This window comes from Clytia hemisphaerica, unplaced genomic scaffold (genome assembly GCF_902728285.1).
Source record: "Clytia hemisphaerica strain Z4C2 unplaced genomic scaffold, Clytia hemisphaerica genome assembly, whole genome shotgun sequence".
In the NCBI taxonomy this organism is placed as follows: Eukaryota; Metazoa; Cnidaria; class Hydrozoa; order Leptothecata; family Clytiidae; genus Clytia; species Clytia hemisphaerica.
In genome coordinates, this window is record NW_027103553.1 from 592,103 (window position 1) to 619,994 (window position 27,892).

The 27,892-nt window shown below is 34.4% G+C and overlaps 1 protein-coding gene across 2 annotated transcripts; it reads left to right on the top strand.

Moving 5' to 3' along the window:
• The first annotated feature begins 4,779 nt into the window (after positions 1–4,779).
• LOC136800373 (colipase-like) lies at positions 4,780–27,792 on the top strand. 2 transcript variants are annotated; one of them, XM_067057010.1, is made up of 3 exons: positions 4,780–4,910; positions 25,681–25,830; positions 27,437–27,792. In XM_067057010.1, the coding sequence occupies exons 1-3, from the start codon at positions 4,851–4,853 to the stop codon at positions 27,689–27,691; spliced, it is 465 nt and encodes a 154-aa protein (XP_066913111.1). In that variant the 5' UTR covers positions 4,780–4,850; the 3' UTR covers positions 27,692–27,792. The 2 variants fall into 2 exon arrangements, with proteins under 2 accessions (XP_066913111.1, XP_066913112.1); XM_067057011.1 differs by lacking the exon at positions 4,780–4,910 and adding an exon at positions 24,761–24,891.
• The last annotated feature ends 100 nt before the right edge of the window (positions 27,793–27,892 follow it).

Here is a 27,892-nt window from a genome sequence, read left to right on the forward strand (position 1 = left end):
AAATTAAAAATAAATTTTCGTGAAAGGGTGCTATATTCAAGCCACCAAGCTGCCGTGTTGAGATTGTAAAAAAAGAATAACAATTGGCAAGAGATCCTCAAAAGAGCACAGTAGCTGAGGATTTCAGATTGTTTCCACTGCACAAACACCGATCGACTATGCTATTCATATACTTTATGAACTTGGCCCTGAGTTTGTGGGTTTACAGGTCTACCATCATTTCTTGAGATACGACCATGACCCTTCTACAATCATATCACGATCTTCAAATCTACTCTGCATTAATAACAGATTGAATGATTTGTTTAATAATCGCGGCTTGTTTAGCCCTAACCAAAAGCAAAATTTCAAGAACTTTAAGAGGTATATTTGCGTTTATTTTTGCAGTAATAACCTCTCAATAAGAGGTATCTCTTTCTTAAAAAGAAACACTTAAAATTCTTTGGTCTTTGAAGTACCTATTTGAAGTACTTTTAGGTACGATTTAGAAAACAAGGTACTTATTGTTCGACTAATCCCCTTTAAGAGAGTATATTGCGTATATTGAAAGCTTGATTTGTTTTCACTACACTTTGCACTGTCATGGCTTATGGTTGATGTATTGGACTGATCTATTTGGACGGTTTACGTGAAATGACTTTTGGGTTCTTAGACTTTTTTAGATCCATTTATTAGTTGTTTAAGCTGGACTATTAGCTAAATTATATTACCCAGGTGAAGTTTGGGAGAGGTGTTGGACCAGTTTGAAGAAAATTGTTCTGTTTTTTTGTATTGTTTCTTCTTATTGGCCTTTTCTGCATTTACCTAGAATACCTTATTTCAGACGACTCTAACCTAAATTTGGTCAAGTCAGAGCTTTCATAAACAAGTGATCCAAGGAGAGTTTTCGCTTCCACCCGGCGAGGCGACCTTTTTTTCTGATGTGCTCTGAGAGTATGTTTCAGAAAATTGATGTGATCTTGTTGCCTTAGTCACTTAGAAAGTTTCAGAACATATCTTTCGTGGAAAAAAACAAATATCTTACAAGTATATCTTGGCAAAATGTTTTTCCTAGATTTTAGAACACATCTAACCATGAAGTAGTAATAAGTTTAGGGAGAAAAATATAGTGCGATAAAGGTTTCCTAGAAATCAGAACACATTATTTGTATAAGAAAATTGAAGGTCATAACATGTGTTCTCCTAGAAGATGAGAACACATATTTCTTGAAAATCTCTCTACCGGCTGCTTCTGAAATTAGTTTTCCGTAGACTTTAAAAGGTGAAAATTTCATCCCTAGAGAGACTTTTTTGAACAGTTGTGTTTTTAAACTTGAGAGAAAGGCTTTTGAAGTATAGAGATGGTCACGTATCATCAAGTTCTCATTTATGTCAGAGAGTTACCCCGGGGTTTATAGGTCAATAAAGTTTTTAACTACGTGTACTTTTTAACAATGCGGAAATTCAAATAGGTTTGTTCTTCCGTTTTTCTTCAATTGAATATCACTTTGAAGAGTTAAGTACGACAAGTTTATCGAAATATATGCTGGAAGACCGGAAGTGCATGCTGGGGGTTTACATTATTTGTTTGAAAAGAGGGGATTATGGGTGGGGCATTTTAGTAACATTTTATTAGAGTTTATAAACATAAAAACAGAACTGTTCGAGTCTTTGGTAAAATTTCCCAATAAGAAAAGAGTAAAATTTAAGAGAACGTCCGTTGTGGTACTTTGGAAATATTTTTATTTTTATTTTTTAGAAAAAGTTTACAGAAAAATGGTGCATATGTAATGATAGACGGAGTGTTAGATAAAAGATTTTTGTTTATAATAAATTTAAGTGCCGTTCACGCTGATTGCACCATTTGAATTCGACTAGTATTATAGTATTCAGATTACCGTCACTAAGTTTGATTTGTATTTATTTCTATCACTGGAATGTCAACGAATGTTCTGGCATTTATGTATAATGCGCTGCTTTCGAGATGAATCGATATCATCGTGGGCCTCGTTTTCAAATAGAATAATTACTTTAAACATAATTTTAACACATTTTGATATATTTACCTATAAAACACCGGATGCTAAAATTATGGACACAATTTTGAGACAAAGGGATTTCCCTGCGAAATTTTAAACACCACATATGATTTTTAAGCGCGTTAAACTACAGTTGGAAAGCAGAGTTTTAACTCTGAGTTTTAACATTAGACTTAAGACTTACGAGCTTAGGATCTCAAGATTTAAGGGCTCTGGACATACCCAATTTTTCGATTTTACACCAACTTAAATGGCAAATTCTGCATTTTAAAAAGATTAATGTAGAACTTTTTTTATATGTCCTGTTAAACCTACCTTTTTAGAATTTAAAAATCGAAAAATTGAAATGAAAAAATTAAATGAAGAAGAAAACGAAGAGTTTTTCGAAGAAGAGTATTTCACCTTTCAAAGGCCTAATCTCGTTAAAAATCAAACATTTTGAATTTTTTTTTGGTTCAGGTGATGTATCTATTTAGTATCTAAAAAAACAATTTCGGAAAATTTTTGTGGAAGTATCTTTCCTTTAAAATCTCCAAAAAACCTCATTTTTGGCAATTTTCTCCACTAAATTTCCATACAAAAACAGCTATAACTTGGGATGTAGCCAAATAGAAAATTTTTCCGAAAAAATCTAAATAAAGAAATTATTTGTCATTAACTTAAAAAAAGTTTGAAACAATAAAATGATTTCCTTAAGGAGATTAGGCTTTTTTTGTGAAAAGTATATGAATAGCGTCGTTTTGACGTTTTATTAAGGTCCATGCCACACTTATTCCTTAATTACTCATGATGTAATTACTTAAATTCATTTTTTCAAAAGCAGTTTGTTCTTAAACATGTCAAAGAAGCGAAAACATAAGGTTTTATCTTCAAATTCTAAAATTGATTTTTCACTTTGACCAGAGCCCTTAAAGCTCAATATTGTTCCAATAAGGCCTAGAAGCCGCCACCGAACCCCTCCAAAATCGAATTATTCAATGAAATAAAATTGAAGTACTAAAATCGCAATTCTCGCCCGAAATTCTGAAAAACGTGAAAATACACTAAAATCTCAATATATTTTGACCATGATTGTACCTAACACTGAACGTTGAAGCTTTTTCTAAAACTTTTGAGAAGGAGGCCTGCAATAATTTTATGCATGAGTTCCGAAAAAGAGTGTATTAAAGTTGTTTAATTGTAACTGCAACAATCACTGGGAACACGAATTTGTTCGAAAATTTTGAGTTATGGAGTAAGGTTTATAAGGCATTGTTACTGAAGCGACCATGAAACTTGTCCGAGTTAAGGATGGAAAGAGGTTCGATTTATAGAGGTTCGATTTATAGAGGTTCAAGCTACGGAGACTCCACTATATCAAAGCACCCCCTTCTCACACCCCCCTTCTCACATCCCCTTCTCACAGACCTGGTAGGATTTTTTCAGCAAGTGGGGATAAAAATAACAGACTGAAACTTAGTGGGGATTGATATTCCCATATTGTTTATGGTCGGGGATTTCAATTTTTTTGTGTTCATCAGTGAGGATTGTTTATTTTATTATCTTCAGTGGGGACAAAACTCGGAGGATAATTTTCTACCGGGGACGATATTTTGGACAATTTTTCCAGTGGGAAGGGTTTCCACCCGGGGGGGGGGCACTGGGTTTGCGGACTGACGGTATGTGCGGGCCAAAAATTGGCTTTTAAAATTGTACCCTTACAGTGCAGCAAAAATCAGTGAAAATCATACCCTTAGAGTGCATTTTCCCCCAAATTTTCGATCCCTTTCGTGTAGAAAATGGTCAAAATTCTAGCATTTTTGGTCAAAATATCTAGATTTTTCCAGAATTTTTTTAAATTTCTACCCTTAAAGTGCATCTCTAGTTTTTCCGACCCTTACAGTGCATTTTAAACATATTGGAAAAGGTACCCTTAGGACCCGCACATACCCGTCGGTCCTTTTGCCCAGCTGCCCCCCGGGGGTTTCCAGTGGGTCTGTGAGAAGGGGGTGTATCAAAGTATAGTATAGAGAGGCTAAATATTCCTATATATAGGTCTACTCCCAAAAGCTTTGTATCGAATTTTAAAAATTATGTTATTTTACGTAAGTGATCTGTGCATGGCCAAAGATTTCCCTATAAAAAGGGTTTTTTGCACCCCTGTCTCATCTCCAATAGGCAAATTTTTGGCTACACGAGGAGGTACTCAACCAGTCACTGGCTAAGTTATAGGCGTGTCTAGTTCCATATTTGAGAGAGGTTGTTATGTATTTGCGGTTATATGAACGTCTGTCAAAATGAAAGTTGAGAAAACTGTACAAAATGAAAATTCAGAAAATATTTTATTTTTGATTCACTCCAAATTTTATAATGAATAGAAATTTTTGAATAGGGTAAACCTGTTTGAATTGGTACATCAATTTGACCTGTCAGAAAAGTTTTTGACTATAATTCATAAAATTTGACATTTTTTTTTCAAAATGTTTTCCACTGATTTTCATCCCTACGATGAAGAGCCGACTTGTCGCATTTTCTAGTTAATTTTTTCTTCAATTTTGAATTTTTCAGAATGATAACAAGAAAGTAACGGGCAAAAAAAGGAAAATTCATACGAGTAAAAAATTAATTAATCAACCGAAGGATATTAATTAACTAGTCGGAATTCAAATATCTTTTGGTTTGAATTATTATTATACCTTCGTAAATGTGATATTGAAATTACCATTGGTGTTAATACTGGTGGAATTTTTTTTGGTGGAAATCTGAGATAATAGGTGATTATTGGCATAACTGGATTTTGCAACATTTTTTCTATTATAATATTTTCATTTGGAAATGTAATCTTCATAGACAATGTGGAGACGTAAAGTTTTGGTTTATTATTTATTGATTGCATATCATTTTCATATATTGGTAAGTACAGTACAGTATAGTATAATATATAAGAACTTTCCAAAGTGTTCTACAGGCCTCGCGAAAGCGGGGAGAATGGGGAGACTTCAGGCTCCATACTTTTGAGCATATCAGAATTTTTTTCTCAAATTCCTAGCAAATTGTATCTCATTTTGAGCCTTCAGCCTCCCCCACTTTAACGGTTGTTCCGCCGGGCCTGTTCTAAGAATAGCTGTTGCTGTAAATTTATGGAAATTTTCGATTGTACGTTCTGTTTTTATGCTTCAATGTGAATGAGGGGGAGTCATTTTCGTTTTTAATCATTCCTGGAAACATTGTAAGATTCCATCGCACTAATTATTAAACTTTGATGGTATTTGAAGATATCTTTCGTGTTTCACTCTCCCTAAGATTTTCTCCGGGTGTCATATTTCGGGGAGAAATTCTCGATGTTAATTAAACTCTTACCTAACATGCTACTCCAGAGGATCTCCAGAGTGTCTCTAACGATTTAACAGTCTATAATTTGTTAAAATTGTACCTTGAAACGTGTCTGTTAAATAATGCTGAGCTTATTTTCTTCTCCTTTTTCATTTTTCTTATCTCTACACACAGCTAGATGTTTTAAGTTCATTCATTTTGCAATATGGAAAGTGCATACTGAGATACTACTCTGCATGACTCTTTTTAACTGGACCTTTATCCCTTATTAAAACACCTTTCCACGCTTTACTCCTAAATGTGTTTATAATGTGGGTCATGGGTAGACAGTTCACATGTTTCAAATATCGACTGAATGTCTCTTGAATGTCACAAAGACGACAAGAGAATATTACAGCTTTGTAACATTTTTTGAAATGTTTCGCCTTATTTCTTTCTTTTTTTTGATTTATTCAGTTGCTTTGAATAATTTCATATGTTGTTCAACATGGCCCCATGGATCTTATTGAAAGGAAAATTTGGTGTGTAGGTTTTGGTAGTATCTTGATTAAAAGATGTGCTAAAGTTATGCTTTTGAGTATGTATAAAATGGTCCTTTGACTTTGAATACTATTAACAATTGCTCTTCCAAAAAATTTTTGTACATGGGGGATGGAGGTTATATTGGATATTTTGTCCGGGGGGTAGTGAAAAATGTGCAGAATTTGCCTTGTTTTCGTGGTAAACTAACTCTGTTTAGGGGTAATTTTGAATGTACGTAGGGTCAACTGATGCTCGTCCGGGGGGTAAATTTCCAAAAAGTGTTATATCATCCACCCCCCATATTCAAATTTCTTCTGGAAGAGCCCAATGGCTCTACCGAACTCGATAGAATTCTGATTTGAGATCAGATTCCGATTTATTGAGTTTTTTCTGAATCTGAGGGCTTATTTGCGTGGATTTTCGGTACGGATGGTATCAAATTCACTTTCAAAGTTTGATCTCGAAATAACATTACGAGAAAAGAAGATTTTGGTTTCATTCCCAGTATTTAAGTTACACTAAACATTACTTGAATCTATAGTCCGTACTGTACGTAGGATCATGCTGAATCTCGTGTTTTTGCATGCTTGTAAAATGACCGAAAATGACCAAATATTTTTAAAGGTCACGAGAATTGAAGGCTCCAATTTTTATGTTATAATATTATGTAGATATATTAAATTTCCGAATATTTTTGAAAATATTGAAATATTCTTTCAATGATTGTGATATTATGAAGTTGATGTTTTGAGTGGTAGAAATGCTAGTTGGTGCAAACAGCATCAAAACAATGTCTGTCTGACGTCCATAACATCTAAATGTACTAATTTTGTAATTGTATGAAAGTTGAAAATATGTTGCGAGTGTTTTGTGTGTAATATAGGCCATTCCACAGTCGAAATGGATCATAGGTAATCAGGACTGATTGCGCCTCCATAACGGCTTTCTGTTGGCTAGACGCAAAAATTTTTAAAGATTTTTCAAATCTTTGGACCAATATAGTAAGTTGTCATTAGCGCGCATTGGTCCTGATTACCCATTACGCTTTGCGACTGTGACAAGGTATATTGATTGGGAATTCGGGTCCGTACCGTGAACGTAATTAAAGGGAAAAATTAGATGCCTAGCTCTTAAAGGGTTGATTAAATTGGCCGGATAGCTCAGTAGGTAGATCATCTATATATTAATACGCTAAAACGTGTGTGTTTACTAATACAATAATAACTGGTTTGGAGGTCAATACGGTAAAATATTGACCGTAGCCGAAGTACAGACCGAGCTTGCGAGGTCTGTGCGCAGGATAAGGTCAATATTTTACGTATTGACCGAGAAAACAGTTATATTATTGTGTTTATTAACTGGTAAACATTCTTTGTGTGTTTCTGGCCAAAAAAATGCATTTTCCACTTATTTTCCATGATTTTTTCGTTTCTTTTTTACCCAATATTGTCTTTGATTTATTCTGACGTCACTTTCTTATGAGAAGTCATTGCAACGTCAGTTTTTTAAATCATGTTTAAACTGACGAAACTTTTCTATAAAACAAATTTCTCTTTTCAAAATCATCGTCAGTTTGACCAAGCACTGAAGTGGTCTTTACCGTATTATATTGACCGCTAGAGAGCCAATCAAAATAGCGCATTTTCTTGTATTGACCGGCTTTTACTTCAACCAGTTAATAAAACGTTGTGTAAAAAGTTTTCGAAATTCTAGCAAAGCTCTACAAAGCCTCACGGCGTTGAACCATCGCCTTTTTGCACCCCATATAATTTTCCTACCACTAGACTGACTTTGAGACGCCAGTATACTATTTTCTTTACAGCAACATTGGAGCTGGATGGGTTAAAATCAATCTTCTTCACAAATATAATTTTTGCTTTTGAAGATTCCTTATTCAGATGCTCTTATAAAACTTCCTGTTTACTATAGCGGCTCCCTATCACTTTCAAAACTTTTCAAAGTCTTTCAAAGTCACTCTCGTGATAAGTAACTGGGAGCTTTACTCGCTCCGCTTCAGCATTCGATCTCACAGGTTTAGCGAAAATAGAAAAGGGGATGGACTCACATACTCCGTGGACAGCTGAATATACTTACTGGATTAAGCAAAAATCTAATATTCATATAATTTTATCTTAGTGTGTTTATTCACGGAAGTACTTCGTGGTCAATATAGGTTTTAAGTGGCTTGAATAAAGTATACAAATAGTTGTAAAAAGTTGACACAAAAAATACAATTTTCTTTTCAATGATCTACTTGGAGTTATGTCTCCCATTAAAATAACATACTCTTTCTATTGCGCAATCTAAGTGGTTGGATCTAAGGACAGAAATTCGCGTAGGACATTATTTAAGTAAATTTGTTATTATCTTATTGCCTAACAAATAAAATACGTTTCGAATTATTTACCGCTAATTTTGTGTCTGGTAAATTAACCTTTCATTTTAAATTGTTATACTGTATACTAATTAAAAGCAAAAACAATTTTCGGTTTTTAAATTCGATTTAATTGAAAGGTCAATTTGTGTGGGATTCTTATAGCTCACCGAAACAGTATTGCGAAATGGTCTGTTGAAATCCCGTATTCAAATTAGAGAGTGCCTACCTTCGACTCATAAGGCTTTGACCCAGTAGGCTTCTGCTTATCCTCTAGCTAAAAAAGTCTCTTATATATATAGGAATTATATTTATAGAGGTCTGCGATTCAGACTAGCAACGTGTACACGGCGATGTTTCAACGTTATTCTAGCATTTTATGGACGTTGTAAACGCAAAAATGTATATTGTTTTGAAGTTATGCTATTTGGGTCAACGAAGGAGGGGCCCCATTTTAAGGCCATCTCCCACACTAAGATTAGTCTTGATCGCAGTTCAAAGGTTAAAAATTATTTACATTTTTTGGAAATTTCAGTTCCGCTCATATTTGAGACCAGGCCGATGAATAAAGGTGAAGATGGCTTCTCTATGTTAAAGATTTTATTTTTACATAAGTGTTCCCGTTTCATATCAAATACATATTTCGTATCAGGACAGTGTCTGCCTTATTTCTATGTTATGCTGATATAAGCGTATAAGCGAGAAAATGCTTTTCTTTTCCTCTTTCGGACCAATCTTGCTCCACATCCATGTCAATCGAATGTTAAAAAGCTTGTGAAATAAAATTGATGATTAAGCAAAGAAAACCTTCAAGTCCTAACGCTCTATATGATCCCACCCATAAATTTATAAAGCCCGAAGGGCTAGATAGCGTACTTGCTGAAAAGTGTGCCGTGGTTAGGAAGGAAATCCTACCTAAGTCACGTGACATTACAATATAATTTCAGCGCTTGACCAATCAGTAGCTTCGCGAGTTTTCTATGATCCCACCATGTGGTCTTTAGATTGAGATTAAACCGTGTCCAGATTATACCACGTTCAACGAAAATTTCCGGTATGATACATTAATTATTATCACAATCACACGGATTTATTCTGCTTGTCTTCAAAGCACGTGGTTATCTAATCAAATCAAGAATTAACCAATTCCTATCTACTTCAATTAATCGTAGCTCTGCAAAAGTTTATCGATCTACTGCAGTAAATGACCGTTGTAAATATGATACCAGCAACACGTGCTAAAAAACTGATAAAATACACCTTTTGACCGTGACCGCCAATTGCCGTGCGGGCTTTTTTTGTCGATTTTACCACCCTAAACTAGATCCAATACTTTTTTTACACTTTTTTCTATTGTCTTTAGGTGCCGCGAAAAAAAGACTGGGACGGTTTAAGGGTGGTAAAATGGACAAAAAATTCCCGCGCGGCAATTGGCGGCTACGGTCCTACATGGTACTTAGTTTTATTAGTTATGAGATCTGCATGTACATTATCCTTCTTTCTCTTGCAAATTTTACCAAAGTAGAGTAGAGCGATTTGGAGAAACTGAAATTAGAAACTGCCATCCAAGATGTCAGGGTTCGACTCCTGATTGGTGTTTGACAAATTCATTTGTCTTGCAAGCTGGTAAACAACGAGGAGACTGTACTTCTACATGGTTGAGTTGCAGGAGGCTCTAAAATCCCATTTTCGCAACTATATAGACGTTCTTTATAGAACCAGGGATCCTCTGTTATAGAGAAACCAGTTTGTCATGGAGATTACCTAATTACCTAAGCAAAAAGCAGACTTTTTAACACCACTGTCTCACAGCCTCGGTGAAACTTTTTTCCTCAGTGGGGATATAAATTCTTTTGTTCCAAGGTTAAAAAAATCAGTGGGAATGGTTTTGGAGTGCAATTTTTAAACAATTTCTAGTGGGGATGAAAACAAAGTCTATTTCCCGGGGGCTGAAATTCCAGGGTATTTTCCAACTGTCCCAGCGGGTCTGTGACACGGGTGTTTTTTAGATCGATACACAGATGCTCGCTGATGTTTTTACAATACACAGATGTTCAACTTTTAAAATCACATGAGACCTTGATATTTCAACCCTTTACTTTCTAATGATTATTTGCGATGGATTTTTAATCTGTAATATTATTTTTATAACAGTCTTAATTCAAGTTGAACTCTTGACTTTCTAAGCCCCATCATCATCAATAAAGCAGATTGTCTTTAATGGTGACACGACTTACCCTTGAGGGATTTGTGGATGTCGACACCTGAACCACTTTTTTAGAATAGTCAATAGTAGTGTCCTTTAGTTATGGAATTATTTTAGCCCACCCATCGAATATATTTTAGACTTTCGTTGAAATTTTTAAAAATAACTATAAATTTGTGTAAATTGAAAAATATTTCCTCCTTCGAATTTTAATGAAGGTTTGACTTGCAGAGGCTCCTTTGGCTAAAATACGGCACCAAATACCTCCAAACTTAATACCAATGGCCGCAAATATCACATAGATTTGATTTTTTTTTAAATACACTTAAAAGCAAGCAACAAAATTTCAAAAGTTATGTCTAACCAGCATTTTGAGTACACGCTTTTTTATAAGAAAACACTTTATAAGAATGTCCATGAGGCCAAAAAAACTAAGAATATGGTAAGAATGTCACTATCATTGAATTTAGCAACTGAACCTAAGAATTCCACCTGTAAATTGCCAATAATACCCCCAGTAACGCTCAATATTCTCCAGACGTGCATTACATGTTAAATCTAGGTTAAATTTCGATCTTAACCTAAGAATACCGTAAGAATATTTTAGGATGATTTTCGCCAAAAAGTTAAAAATATCCATGATGAAATAAAAAAAAAAACATTCTTATAAAAAAACGTGTATACTCGTATCCGGCAGCGAGCGTGTTGATTTCCTCGACTTAATAAATAACAGTCTGCTTACATGGTAGCTCGTAAATGTTTTTTGATTAAGGAAGGGTCCAATTATAGTTCTCTGTGCAAGATATTCCATGAAACCATACTGAGGCTTTCTGAAAAAATTAATCGTTTGCATGGCCTTCTAGGAGGGAGATAAAGAAAGTCACCATTTAATCAAATGATTAGCAGACGACCTCGTGCTTTAATTTGATCTAAAGTGATCAAATAATATGTATAATCTTTCTTGTTTATTTTAATTGCTTTGATTAATAATTGAGTTGTTTGTTTATTTTTTATTGCAATAATAACAAATTGTTTGTCACGGAATGGTCGAATAAAACCTTGATAAAATCTTGATGGTTATCGGCTGCGAATATGATTATGGCATTATTTAATCTTCATCGGTTGGACCTAGTGCTTTTATTTTGAAATAGCTGTGCCCAACCTAAAATATGGGGTATTTAGGCAAAATGGGTGTGCCGGATATGTGCGAGCCATAAGGATCCCTTTTTCACAACCTCGAAAGTCTCTAAAAGGGGTACAAAAACCATTAAAAAGCAAATTGAGTCTCTGTAAGGGTTCAAAATTCACGAAAATCGAAATTTTCTCTCTCAAAGGGTCGTGTTTTTTTTCTCCAAAATTTGGATGAAGCTGATTTTCACTTTAGGAACGGGGTCCCACCGGGTCTGTGACATTTGTCATAGGGAAAAATATTTCGGAAAATATACGATTTTCCTTAACTTTTTGCAGCAGCCTAGTTATTCCTTTCAGTTATAAAGCAGTAAAGAATGAACAAAAGGGGGCTTGACCTTGAGGGAGATTCACTGGCGAAACTAAATTTTAATTTTTTCTCTTTCTTGTAGTTATAAATTTTAGGCTTCTTAAATTGTCTTAATTTAACTTTAGCATTTAACTGTCCAAATACCTTTCAGACCTGACAAACCCTAAAGAGGTTTATTATCGACTTCGATTCATATACAGTCGGCCTCAGTTTTCTAAAAACAATGAGGGTACCAAAGTAATGCATGTTGAAGGATGACCTGTAAATGGACTTTCCCTCAACGGTGTTTGGACAAAGTGGAGTGGAGTCTCTTTAACTCGAACAAGTTTTATAATCCCTTCAGTTAAAAATACCTTATAAACTTTACTCCATAACTCGAAATCTTTATAACTCGAACAAATTTTCGTTCGGAAACTCCACTGTACTAATAAGAGGCTAAGAAACAATTAACGGCTAAGTAAGTTATGCTCAATTCAGTACTAGTAGCTATTCACGGGTTTTCTTTGCCTCATTAATACCTACCTCCACTCTGTTTAGTCTTCAGTTTTAATATTTTCTTTTTAAACGGATGTAGAAAGTCGGCGGTTTCCCTTGTTCTCTGGGAAGAAAACGTAAAATTTTACTGTCGTCCATATTCATACGAAAACAGACTTTTTAAGACGGTTTGAGCTGCTTTTCATAGGGAATTAAACGAGTTTAGTACAAATGACTATATATCATTGCAGTCAATTATTCGCCCCAGTTTTATTGTTACTTTTCAAGCGTTTTTACGTAATGGCGAAATGTTTTTTTCTCTGAAATAACAAAAAATTATACTGCTTAACAACATTCATATGAAAATGTAAAGTAAGGAGAAAGCGAGATTTGTTTTAAGTTTTTATGATTTGAAGTTGCGAAATTATTAGTTCCGTTGCGGCGATACTATGCGAGGGGTGGATTGGGATATTTTGACCCAGTTAATAATGGGGTTAATTCCCACGGGTTGGTTTTAATAATGTTTGTTACTCGTTATATGATGACGTCAGTTTGACTTGATTATTGACATTACAACGAGTTTTTTGTGAGTTTTTTTTTCAGTTGTAATTATTCCATGCTTTTTTGTATTGTGAAATTATTTTGCTCATTAAATTCAAGTTTATCTCGTGGGATGTTGTTAGACATTGGATAAGCAATAAAAAGCGCATGCATCTTTACAAATTTTTTATGATTCAATTATTCGTCATTTTGCATTGCATTGCTCAAGTGTAAAAGCACTTTGTCCAAAAATGTTGTATTTTTTACAACTATTTTTCCTACTTTCAATTTTCTGTTTTTTATTATTTGATGGAGGCTTCATGATTGTTGCTTGGTTATGGATTAAGAAGTTGACGTTTGAAACAAAATTTTTGATCAATTATTCATACAACAGAATGGATTGAATCTTCAGGATCTTCGTATATGACGCAAAAGTTCCATTTTTCGCGAAATGATTAGAATTTGCCTTGCTCTTTTCCTGCTGAAGATTTTTTTCTTCTAGAACTTTTTTCGTGCTCGTGACTATTTGTACTTAGATGATGTGATCATTATTCGCTTTTGGGTGACTTGACGATGTAACTTGTTTGACTTGGGGAAAAAAGGGTGAAAGCTTTGTGTCCTTGTTTATGCAAAAAATGATAGGGTCCCTAGAAACTTAAGAATGTAAAGATCGATTAGTTCCGATTCAAGGTCCCCGGGGGATAACAGGGTTTTATATTGAGTACCTATGTGTGAACCGAATCTTAGAGGAACTGAATTTTTGATAAAATTGACCCTTGGAAAGGGTGGAAATCTCAAGTAAGTTATGGCACGTCTCAAAAACATGAAAATTACCATGTTTCTACCATTCCAACTCGAGTTATTTAAAAAACAAGTTTTGTTGACGTCAGCAATTTTTGGTTTTTGCGGTTTTTCGTGAAAATGAGGGCGTAAACAATTAGGTAACACCCCTACAGGGAAACTTCAGGGTTTGCTCATTTTCCGCCGGCTAATGCCCTCCGAAAATTATGGTAATATTCATGTTTTTGAGACATGCCATAACTTACCTGAGATTGAGATGATTACTCTTAGACGGTTTGCTCATTTTCCGCCGGCTAATGCCCTCCGAAAATTATGGTAATATTCATGTTTTTGAGACATGCCATAACTTACCTGAGATTGAGATGATTACTCTTAGACGAATCCATTCCGGATGGGATCCTTTGGATTGTAGATTTCAAATTTTAGATTGAGTGAAACACGCCAACATCATTTCTGACGTGTTAAAAGATCAATGGAATAGATTCGATACTACTTCTGTACGGTCCTGGCAACTATCAACTTAACTCCTACACGTGTATGTGCTTACCTTATCTAACGTGGAGAAATACAATATTTTGTTTATAAGAAACTCATTTTGCCAAACTCTGTATTAGCTTATTTTGGACATACGAGTAAATTGGTAAAAAACCAATTCTTAATACTCGGGCTCGTATTACACTACTTTTCGTGTCTATCATGAAATTCTGGTCAACATTTAAGCCAAAATTCAGTGTCGTGTAATAGAGTTCTTATAATCAAATATAATAGTTTCTACTGAATTGAAGTTTTCTTCGCTGAGTAAGTTTTGGAAGAAAAACTGATTCTGACCTAATTTGGCAATAGTTAAACCAATCGTGAAACAGTAATTTTTTATATTTGCCCTCTTGAAATGAGCTTTCTATTTTTGCCATCCGAGGAGTATATATAACGAAAACAAATTTAACGTATTAATTAAAAAGGGTTTATTAGAACATACAGTCAAAAGGTTAATGGCCGCTTTTGCTGATGAGATTGTTTGTAAGATCCTTCCGCAGTTTGTTTGGAAGGTCTTCATCGTTTTTAGTGTGTAGAGATTCTGTCAAAATGTAAAGGCTTGGGGACACGAGAAGTTTTTTTCGCGTTGGTGCAATGCAACATGCTCTATCCCACCAACACAAGAAAAAAGTGCTTGTCCCATGGTTTCTTTTTTTGTTTCATGGGACAAAAGAGAGGGAAATACCCAAAACACACGCTGATTTTATCCCTGGGACAAAAATGAGATTTCATTTTTATTTGTAGAAAGAAGAATGGGACGGAGACACGAGAAAGCGTTTCAGGTTGGTAGGATAGAGTATGTTGCATTGCACAAACGTGAAAAAAACTTCTCGTGTCCCCAAGCCTTAAGGCTGTAAGGAGTTTTTCTGCAATTTGAACATTCGAGCCACGAACTTTGGAAAAGGATATCCTGAAGTTGATAACCTAGTTAATATCCTAGTTGTTGAAAAGGTTGTTGAGAGTGGAACGTAAATGCCAATGCTTTTTAATATAAAGTGACATGTACAGGTACGATGTTGGGCGTTGTCTTAACGCCACTAAGCTGTCGACCCCCTCTCTTTGTTTTTGTTTTCAAAAAGTTAATGTCAAGCTGAATCTGAGTATAACAACACACGACATCTCATATAAAGAGCTATATTGCAACATTAAAACCTTATTTTTAGGATCAATCAATCATTTTTAAATGTAAATGTTTCAAATTATTTGCAAAAGTTAATATGCATTATAGTAGATTGGTAAGATGTAATCCCAGCTGAATAACAACTCAAATACAGGATTTAGATATACAACGATCTTTTTGATTTATAATCGGATATAATTTCATTTATATCATGTTTTTCTTGTAGATGTGTATCTTTTTTTGCAAAATATAGCTCCCCCACCTATAATTTTGATACCTTGCAAAAAATAAACAGATAATAAAATAAATCCCGAAAGAATTGTTTTTATTTGTGATGTCAATGATGTAATCTTTCCAATGAGAATATTATAACTGAACTGGCTGTAAATCGTAATATACCTATATACTGTAATTCCACAATTAAAGAGAACTAGGTTCGAATTCAGACAGTTGCTCTAGCCAATTTTCCAAGAAATATCAAATCAAAACTTTCTTGAAGAAAACATTGATGGATGGCTTCAAACTGATTTATAGTGTTGTCCCACTGTCCGTTATGAGTTATTATTACATGTTACGATTTTCCGTTTCATATTACCACATCTTATTTCCGGAGTTGACCAAAAGATTTATTTAATAGTGTATTATTAATGTACTTGAACAACCCATCCTGTGTGAATCTTCAATGTCATACCCACTTGAATGAACCTGAAATATTAGCAGGATAATAGGCGACCAAAATATAGACTTCAGCCTCGATTCTTTCGCCCTATCAACAATTTTAATTCAAACATGTATCACAGGGGTGATGATGGTGTGTTGTTTGGGCGTTGTTTCGACATCTTTAGTCTAAGCTAAATGTCAAATGTCATAGTGTAAGTTCAGAGTCCAAAACGTTGTAGTTTCAAATTTCTATTAGCCGGTCGGTGTGCATCAAAGGAGAATTGAAATTCCTAATAGTCTCGCTTCTAATAGATCATGGCTGCATTGTTTTCTATATACAGTTACTTGTGGATTTGAGCTGTGGTACTTCCTTCTATTTTTAAACCTAATTTATTGGTATTTTTGTAAAAATTGACCTAATAAGTTTCTGCGGTTTTCTACTAATAAGTTACGTATTGGGTGTAACTTTTATTAATTAAACAGTGGGATTTTTGAGCAGAAAATTGTAACTAAGCTTCGGTAGTTTTACCCTATCTTTTGACTTTGTATGCCAGTTATGTCTCTGATGGCATCTCAACCAATATGTTTGATGGACAGATTCAAGATTTTCCTTCCTATATCATTTATATAGAAACACGATCGCTAAGTCCAGCTGAGGTTAACCACAGTATTAAAGATTGAAAAATTGGACAAAGTTGTCATCATCTGAAGAATTGATATTACAAATAATTTTGTCTAATTGAGCTGGCAATTAGTGTTATCAAATTAAAGTCTTATAACATTTGCTATTGTTTTGTGTTCGCCTTCTAACCCCGCTAACATCATGCATGGTTTTTGCTTAATCGTTTGTTCTTGTTTTGTTTTTGGATGCCTCAGGAAGGCCATTATGTTTTTGGATTTGCATTGTTTGATTTTTAACGTCTGAGTCTATGTTTATGTCTATTAGAGATGGACAAATTCTTCTTCACATTGAAGGCTAAAGTAACTTGGTCTTGGATGATAGATACACTTTTTTCATAAAAACATCCTAAATTTTGAATCTTTCGAATGTTCTTAACTTTTTGAGTTTCAGCCTTGAAATGTGCTATTTTCACCATAGAATTTTGCTACAATTTCCTGAGAGATTGTTCTTTTCTTTTCTTTTTTTTTATGAAGATTTACAGTCCAGGCACACAAGGGCCTCTAAACCGATCTATCATCTACAATTACAAAGATCTTGATTCGTAGCACAATGGATGTTCCATCCATGCCTTGGTTAGTTATTTCTTGAACGCTTTGATGCTAGTAGCGTTAACAGTCTCTTTTGGTAGCTGGTTCCATGCTGTCACGCATCGATAATAAAACGACTTGGTCTGGACACCTCTGAATCGAGGTCTGCATTCGAGTCTGTAAATGCTTAAAATGCCTTGATATTTTTGCAATTGAAACCTGATGTTCTTATATAGATTGTTCTTATAAATGAGATGAGAGTCTTTTGCTTAGTGGTCGGTGATGAAGTAACTAGACACTTATGGAGTAGGCAGCTTGCATCCACTAACGGATTCATACTCCTTATACTACCTAGGGTTTTGCTTAGTGGTCGGCGATTCAGACTACTTATGGAGATATAAAATCTGGTTTTGAATAGACCGGGATTTTGTACTCTATGATTTACTCCAAATCATAAGCATTATTTTCAGCTGGAAATGGGGAAGCTTCATAAATTTTTTAACGGTAATGAAGTTTTAGGGTATTTATTTTAAGGGTTTTCGGCGTTTTTCAAAGTACGTAGGTGTTAGTAAAGCGATACGAAACTGTTTTGTGAGTTTCGTGGAAGATTATAGAAAAACACTGTATTACTTTAATTGATTGTGTGGAAAACTCTTCCTGGTGTCTGAGGGCGTTTCCGTTTCGTCGCTATTACCGTTATTGCCAATTGTTTTTGACCTTTTGTCCACTTTTTATTGGTTTGTACTTTGTCAAGGAAAGGTCAGGATATTTTATTTTATAGCTGACGCTCTCTTATTCGATCTTCAAGGGGAGCTGGATTTTCATCGAATAAGGGAGCTTATCGAATAAGGGGGCGTCGTTTATGAGAGTTTCCTGTTGACGGGGACTTTAGATTTCGTCAAATAATAGAGATTATTGAATAGTAGAAGGTCGAATTAGAGAGTGTCAACTGTATATGGTATGCCGAGCTGTTGGCTCGAAATACGTTCCATGTACGTACTTCAAGAAGTCCTGGATTGTTTGAAATAATGCTATTTATGATGTAATCTTTTATGAGGTTTTTTTGAATTGCCTGACTTAGAAATTCGAGGTAAACATATGTATTTTTTCAGATTTAACTGTCTATAAGGCTTCGATGGTCAAAATATGTAGAACTAGCTAAGAACATTTTAAGGCTTTAAAAACATCTCTAAAACATCCGATTCCTAAGGAAAATGGGCGAAAAATGCTCACAAAATTGTGAAAATAAGAACATGTTTAGAACATTTTAGGATGAAAACTCAAAAAGTTAAGAACATCTGAAGGCTTCAAAAGTTTTGGATGTTCTTTTAAAAAAAATTGTATACCATAATGCTGAACTGTAAAGATCTGTGATTTGATTGTAAATAAGGTCGATTGGGTTTGGTTGTTTCTAACGTTTGACAAAAATGATGACATTATTGATGAAATCAAACAAAAAATCTTTGAAATAAAAAAAAATGTTTATTATGACTGCGACTTATAAAAGTTTGTTTTTCTTTGCTAATTTTCAAAAACATGGTCTTTAAAACCCCTAAACTGTGTACTAATTACTTTAGCTATTAAAGAAAATTAATATTAGAAAAAGTATATTATCAATGCGGCTTCTTCTATCAGCTACTAACTAAAAGGTCATCTTTTAATTTCCTCCCCAAACCAAAAGTGACGTGTATAATTCGCTTCAAAAACATACACAAAATTTTTTGTTTTGACTTTTCTCTGAAAACGCCACATTCTTTGTGACAAGTCCATGATATGTATGACGTAATCTATTACATTGTGCCCAGTAATCGGAATCTCCTGCATTCCTAATTGTAACATTTCTTAAAGAATACATGCTGTGTAAGTTGTTACTCGTCTTGAAATAACAAGTGGCCGGACGTTCGGGGTAGCATGAGTACACGCGTGATGAGGCATAGTCTATTATACTTCAATAACAACCACTTGATTTCAGTATGGCGTGTTATACTAGGCAGATTCCTGAAAGGTTTTGTTGTAATATATACTTATAACGAAACATATTAGAGGAATGATGGTAGGATAATGTTATACGCCTTTTAGGTTCATGTAGACTCAACTATGGGTGGGGTCGAGCTCAGGTAAAACTGATTGTATCTTCAAAAATTATGGTAATTTTCATGTTTTTGAGACATGCCCTAACTTACTTGAGGGTTATGACTCGATTAGTCGAGTTGAGTAATATACTATGGCGCTTAGAGAGTTTCAAAGTTTTTGAAGAACGTTTTTATGATTTTTCGATCGGTGAAGGAATAAAGGAGACTTTTTTTCGAGGAGGATAGTTGCGATGATAAATAGACAGAATGAACGTGGGGTTAGAGTTACTTAGGGTACTGTAAAATATACGGAGTGTGAAAATGCAGGCGAGTCTTTATAACTCGAACGGGCAACACTGATTTTTCGAGTTATTGAAATTTTGTGTCACAGAGATATGTTTATAAGGCTATATTATAAGGGACGATGAAACTTGTTCGAGTTAAGGGGACATTCGAGTTCATTCGAGTTATGGAGACTCTACTGTATTAAATTTAGGATACCGTTCAAAGTAGTTTTCATAGGGGACAGGGAGTTTCTCTTTCGCAAATGAGCGAAATCATATCGATTCTTCGTGCTTTACAGGAATGACGTCATCAAACACGCTTAATTAACAGGATTTGAAGAGCTTTCTTGTTTGTCCTAAACACGGGCAAGCTAATTCTTAACCAAACAGGTTGTGAATTGAAATGTTTCAAGAAAATTGTTTCCATGTGAAATTTCATATGTTAGTTCATTCATTTTGATGATTTTTTTTTTCTGAAACGCGATTTTTTTTGTGTGTGGGAAATGTCTACGACGGACACGCGTCTTAGAAGATATGTGAAGGAAATTGAAAGGAAGGATCTGTTACTCAGGTTATAATTGAGATTGTACATAAAATTTTTACTGTGAAATACAGACTACGTAAAGCACATTTCTTGATGGCATAAAGATGGCTTCTTTTTTGGTTTTTGGTTTCAGACACGGGGTTTTAGTTTCGTTTCTGAATGAATTATTATCATATTGAGGGCATTGGCGGTTTTAGACCCTATCGAACTTATCAGGGGAAGAGATTTGTAATTATATTTTCATTGTCAATTAACGAGCGTTGCACTCCTTCGCATGTTTCCGACGTACTTGCTCTGTTGTCTTAGATTCGCCAGTGAAGGGTGTAGGCTCAGATGTAATATGTATTCTGTATTTAGTATGACATGATAGGCGCATTTTATGAGGCATCTAAAATAAATTACTCTTTTTGATTGATTTTATTTTGGTGCCACTTTAATTTGCAATAGTTTTCTGAGCAGTTTTCAGAGATTGGAAACAACATGTTTTGCTGTTTTTCTCTTCATTGGAGAGAAAAATAAAGTCGCAGGCTTCTTTAATAATCTTCTCGGGAAATAGGATAAATTAAATCAACCCTCTGATAGAGGAACGTAGGGCGCATTTTTGTTGTTGAGAAAAATAAATACCTATCCAGCATTTTGTTTGCCATTGTTTTTCTTGAAAGCTTTGTAAATCTGGTTATTCTTAAAGTCTTACCAAGATATAATCGCAGATGACTTTGTATTAGTTGACGCATGAGCTGTATGTTGCAGAAAAATAGCTGCCAGAGGCTTTAGCAAAGGCAATTGGTAAAAAAATTTTATGCTAAAGTAAAAATAGTGGCTAGAGTAAATTTTTTAGCATATGACTAAACGTAAATGTTTTTTTTTTAGGTTGGCGCCAAATAGATCTTTTAGGGCTCCAAAATATTTTAAGCCTCCCAGTGCACTTAAAATTTCGTGCTTTGATGACGTTTTTTGGTGTGACACTGACTTGATTTCATGAAGTAATATTTGTTTTTGTTGATTCAGTGCACTTGTTGCTTGTGGTTTTGTTGTTACAACTTTTTAATATTTGTGCATTTTGTTTGGCAAACTTTGAATACAATGTAGATGCTTGCTTGCTTTGACTTTTCTTGCATTCAGATTGTGCTTTGCTTAGTTGGTTTATTTAGCAGGACGTTTTTAAGTTTTTTTCGTTGATTGAGCTGTGGATCGATGATTATTGGGAAAGTGGACCATTCTAGTTTACAGCCTCTTGTTTATGGGAAACTTTCCATGAATTGGAAGTGGTATACTAAAAATTTATGGTTTTTGGTGTCACGTCACTTACTGTACTGATAAAGATTTCATGAAGAATGGATATATCCTTGGAGTAATTTCTCGTCTAAAAACACCCGTAAATGTCGAGTTTCAGCGCAAAATACTGAGCGTTGCTATCAATTTCAAATTGACAGTATTTATAAACATTTGACTGCACAAATTTCGGATAATTTTCAGTACGGGGCTCTTTTAGGGTGATTACAAAACTGACAAGTTATTCCTTTGTTCTTTTTGACTACTTATAATGCGTTTTCGCATAAGCTTTATCTTCAGTTTCTTTTTAAACTAGAGACTATATATTTGACCCAGTGAAAAAGTTGTATAATTCTCAATTCGTTTAGGTCACGTATCGCTGTAACGTAACAAAGGGCGGAATACTAATTTTAGAACTTGAAACATGAATGGCCTAAGTTAGCGGACCTCCGTTTTTATGTTAAGAATATATTTTCTTGACATCCATAATATAATCTCTAATACGGGCGATTTATAATATGACCGGGTACTTTTCTCAAGTGTTCTTTGCAAAGGAATGAAAATTTTGGTAAATGCCCGGGGCTTTTGGGCTAGTTCCGTTAAAAAATTCTGACGTCACGGATGTTATCAATATAGTATCAATTTAAGATGTAACGGGATAATAGGCTAATAGACGGAAGCAAAAAATCTCAGGTCAAAATTATTTAAGAAAAAGCGTTTATGTTATATTGATATTAATGAATTTAAATGGTCTCTGTGATGTGTATTTGTTGGTTGTCTTGCCAATAAATAACTACCTTTAACGCTCTGAGGGTGGTTCTTCGCTTTAAAATTACTTTGTTTGAAGTTGGACGTGAATAAATTTGAGGTTTGATATTGTATTGATTTTATTAGTCGAATGAAATTATAGAGGCGTATATGTTTAGTTAAAAAAGTGATTACTCAGTATATTGTATTCGTGTAATTTTGGTTCTCGAAAAGAAAATTCTAGATATTTTCTACGTAGAGCTTTGATAATATAGACTGGCGGCATTTTTCAGATTCAAAACTCTGTGTGTAGGAGTTAGAACTTTATTAGGTAAAATCTATTTCAGAGTTGTTTGTTTTTCTGATAATTCTTTCTTTCTTTTTGTATCCCCACCGGCCTACTCCCTCTCTATCTTATCTGTAATGTTTTTCAAAATTTTTTTTAATATGTTATTTTATCTTGAAGATATTTTTTTTGAAAAAAAATTTCTATATTTGTTTAAAAAAATGGACATTCTATCTATTTTTTCCTGCCTCCTATATATCTGTTTATCCAGATATTTTTATTGCATTAAAATTCTGATTGTGGTTAAAAATTTGTACTGGTTTTCTTTCCAATATACCAAAGGAATTTTATCCCTCCCTTCAGTGGGTCATTGGGGGACTGGATTTAAATCGAACTGTTCGGGTTTTTGTAGAATCATTATTGTCTATCAGATGGCTAGTATCTATTGAAGAAAGACTGTAAAACTACTGCGGCTTGGTGAAATCTGCTTTGGGCATTTTTACGGTTTACTTGGCAAGTTCAGAAAACTTCATCGTTAATTGAACCATGTCAACACTTGATTGGTTGTCTCGAGGTGTCGGTGGAGTACTCACATTGCAGTAGCTATAGTTTTGAAGATATGTCTACTTAAAGAGCGTAACGCTGAAAGGTTAAGTTTGAATTTACCAAGATTGAATCATGGCGAAAGTCATTATTTGAAAGGGAGCTAATGAAATGGTTTCAGATATCTGATTTCATTTGATTCTGGCAAACACAGGGTTAACACTTAGGGATGCTTGTTTCCAAAGAATATTCACAAATAATGTAGGTTTACAGCAGTAATTTAACACATAAATCAAAGCTCGTTGATGATGTTTAACTTGACATGTTTTAAAGGCGTTTTTGATATTTTTGATGACTTAGAGGAAGGCATACACGTTTGTTTTTTATAAGAGCATCCAAAAAATTTGAAGTCTACGGATGTTTTTAACTTTTTCATTTTTAAACTTAAAATGTTCTTAGCATGTTTATATTTTCAACCCTTTATGAGTATTTTTGTCCATTCTTCTAAGAAATCTGGTGTTTTAGAGTCCGCAAAGCCTTGAAATATTCTTAATAACTTGTTCCTAATATTTTGGACATCGAAGCTTTAAGTTCTTATATAGTTTGTTCTAGTATTTCAAGTCCGTTATGTTTGCACAATGTCTCCGTACTTTGCAATATGATGACCGCTTAGCGTTTGACACACACGATACAAGATTTCACTCTGTGTTTTATAGGAGACATATGCGAATACACAGGGAGACGGGTCAAGAAGGCCCGAGACAATGTATAATTATTCGCGTATCAAATTTTGTATATAGAAATGTCACTGATTGAAAAAATAGGCATAGCATAGACTGACATGAATTTTGATTGCTAAATAATGATTTTGATCTAGAGGGGAAGCTTAACCTTTCCCTATTGACGGTATAGAGTAATGTTTGTTTTAAAAGTCCTTGCTATGAGCTTTTTTCGCGACTTTTTTGTAATGTGCACGAGTCTTGATTTGTTTGACACTTCATATCAATGGCTTATGGGGGGATTGTTTTAAGAGCCCCTTCTTCCCACCGCTACTTGCGTAAAAAAAGCTCTGTGCATTTTTGATTTGTTTGTTATTGTTCAAATGGCCCATTTGATCGGTATTTTCCCATCATCATTTTGATGGATGATTATGATGAGCTCTAGGTACTTAATATTCATGTAATACATCTATTTCGTGTGTTTATCTATTCTGTGGTTTTCTAGCCTCTGTGTATCTAGACTTGAGGTACTTAAAATCTCATCATCCAGGCTAATGGGTGGATGGATGGAGTAACTAGAATGTTACTTAATGATGATTAGCTATTTTACCAATCATTTCGCAAAAAAAAGATAGATTTGCACTTTTTTTTGAAAAGCGCGTTTCTGTGCGACTTCTTTGTTTCTCTTGTTTATATTGTTTTGATAGCAAACAAAATTTAGGGGGTACAAAATCGTCAAAGTTTCGTACTGCGAAAGTGTTCTTTGTTTAAATACTACAATAAATTGACGCTAAGTCAGAACATGAATTTTTCTCATCGAGAGAGGGGAGAGGAAGTAGTATTTTAACTAAACTTGACTTATTTGGCAATTTATATATCGACTTTGCTTTCATTTTTGACTTGTTTGTTTGTCCATGGAAATTAAGACTATAACTTGTTGATGTTCTTTATATTTACAGCGTTTGAAACGATAATAAACAATTAGTAAAAATTATACACACAAATTATACCGATTACTCAAATCAAGAATATTGCAATTATTTGAAAAAAAAAAAGACCTTTGAATATTTATTTTTGGAAAATATCTACTTTGATCAAAATGAAGAATTGTTTGTGTCAGATAGTTATTGTATTTTTGGTATTGCCTTATACAGCAGTAAGTAGTTTTAACTAAAGGTGTAAAAGTAGTTTAAGACCTTAATTATGCCATGTATATTTTTTATACCGCGCATGTATATTTTCACCTTTACTATCCCTGTAAATGACGATAACATCGTCTATTTACGACCATAATTAGAGAGGTACCTCTTTCGTCTCTCCCCTTACAGCCCCGGTGGAATCGGGGAGACTGGGGAGACTTCAGCCCTACTTTTGAGAAAATGAGATTTTTTTCTCAAATTCCTAGCAAATTTTATCTCATTTTGAGCCTTAAGCCTCCCCACCTGTAAACCGCCGCGCCTGACTTACCTTTAAAGTTAACACTAACACCTGGGTTTTGATCGAAGCCACAACCTGGGCAATGTAGCGTATCTGACTACTAAACCTGTACATTATCTAAGTTTTAACTCTAAACACAATGTTTTCATTTACTGTATCTGACTGTATTCTTATAGTTTTGCTTAAAAAGTAATATACTTTGCAGACAATTTTCTATTTTTACTTCCCTCTTAATTTCATTGACGTTTAAAAGTGGAAGGTATTAAAGTTACCTGGCTAATCTTATATCTTAGTCAAACAAATCTGACAGCCTCTTGTCAATTTTCTTCTTGCAACATAAGAACCATCATCAAAGGGTCCTTGTTTTATATTTTGTACTTTTAGCCTTAAAAGCTGAATGTACAAATTCATATCACGACTTAAAAAGATGCCTAGATTGATATATATGGGTTTCAATCAGTTGTTTTTTTTGACAGAATGTTATAATTTTCATTTCTATTTTTTTTAGGCACGAGTGGCTTTTGGCAATATGCTTTGCAAGAAACAATCTGATTGTCAGGATAATCAATGTTGTGCTATGGTCGCTGTCGGCAAATCACGGACTGGATTTTGCATGCCTGCTAAACAACTCGGAGACAGATGCGCGCCGACATTTATAGTAAGTCATGTCTATATGACATCTATTTATCATAATGTTTTCTTTCTGCGGTTACCCCTTAAATCAATTTTTCCCACGAGTAACTTGAAAGCTTGAATCTCATTCTAAATAAAGAAAATTGACGCGCGAGTTTTTGACATGGTGGACTTAAAACATTTCCTTTGCTCTTTTTTAAGGGGAAATTCAAATTAGCTTAAACCAATTTCCATAGGATAACACTGTATTGAACAGTGGTGTCGAAGTTTGTTATGACAGAATTTCTTGCTATAAAAAGGGGTTCTATTTTCTGTTCAAAACGGATAGGCAAACTGTCTGGTGGATTTATGATGTGCTAAATGATTATGTCAAAAGGCGGTCACTAAAACCTTTAGCATCAAATTTGCCTTCTGAAGCTTATTTGATATTCTTCGGTATTCATTTAGTTTGACGGTAAACTTTCTCTTATCAACGATTTTTGCCGCTATGTAAGAGGAGAACTTCCAAATAGACCGATTTCATTCCGCCCCAAGCAGCTTTTCGCTTCGTTTCTCGTCCAAATTTCTCATAAAATCTTTGTTTTAAGACTAAATGTGTTCCCCAAAAGAACTATGGTAAAGTTATTTCAAAGTTTAGAAATTTGGGTGATTTTGTTGTTTTGTATCCTAGCATTTTTGTCATATTTCATTGTCAAATGAAAGCACCCCAACCTAGTTTGATGTCAAGAATTTGTATTTCATCTGTTTTTAACTGTGACAGTGTTTTCTTATTTCACCTTTTTTTTTTTTCTTGTTACCTTTTTCTCAGTGCCACTCTAAATCTTTGAAATCTCCTTCATTAAAACTATTCAGATACCGATAACTTTCCCATCTCATTCATTTTTGAAGGAAAAATTCCTGGTATATAAGCTCAGCAGTTGGTCCTTCTCTAGTCTGTATCGCAGACCTCTATAGATTTGTTTCCTATAAAAACCTCTAGTCCTTCTCCTAGAAATTATTCCAATATACTTCATTTTTGACCAAAAAAGTTTTTTCACCTTGACACTTCAGTTGAATAGAAATTTGACTTAAATGGGTTTCACGCTCTAGGGGATACATCCGAGTATATATTTATTGTATCAGATTGATTGGTGCATCTTTCAAAATATCAGACTTCCTGCATTTTTTGATTGAAACTCTTCAATCTTGAAACGTGACCCAAATATGTAAACAATATGATTTTATGCAAATTAGGGGCAATCCGTAACCGTAGGATTGTCTTTCTTTTTTAAGTTAGGCTCAAAGAGTCCTCTTTTCAAAAAAATTAAAATAGGAGTTTCATTACGGCTACGGTTTAGGTTTTCCGCGCGTACAAGTGTTAATTTTACGGCGGTTCCGTGTTAAAAGCCATTACGTCATGCCAATCACGAATAACGTGTGAATATGCTGCACAGAAAAATCACTTCCCCCTTTTAATATCACTGTTGGAAATTCATAATACCTTCAATAAAAATGCTATGTTTTAAACAGAGTAAGACCACGGTGGTTCTTCCTCTTCACGGTATTATGTCAAAACGACCTTAATTTCCGTCAATGAAATATTTCAAACATTCAAATTAATTCCTTTTCTTTTTTCTCTTCTCTATTTTTAGTACGGCAAAAGTTTCACGTGCGGATGTCAGAGAGGACTTTCATGCGCTTTAGTTGAAGTCAACGAAGCTACAAACAGCCAAAAACATCGTTGTGTTAAAGTTCTACCGGACCTGAAAGAGAAACGGAAGTCTAACGGGTCGACGTCTTTGGAAAAGGAAAAAGCAACGTTTACCGCGCAGCTTATCCGGGAATTATTAAGCCCGGATTTTTTATCGGACACTTTGGATGAGGACGAAGAGAAGAAAGCTACATGAATGTTTTTTTAAAGTTAAAGAAAATGTGTTGTCGTTTATTTTTAAATGAAAGAATTAAAAGAAAGAACGTGGTACGACATGATTAAAGGACGTAGCACGACAGAAAAAGTTTTTTTGACAGGAAAGGAGATACGCGTAATCAACCTGCATAATACAATTGTTAGCCTTCTTTTGATTGGATAATAAGTCGATAATGATGCA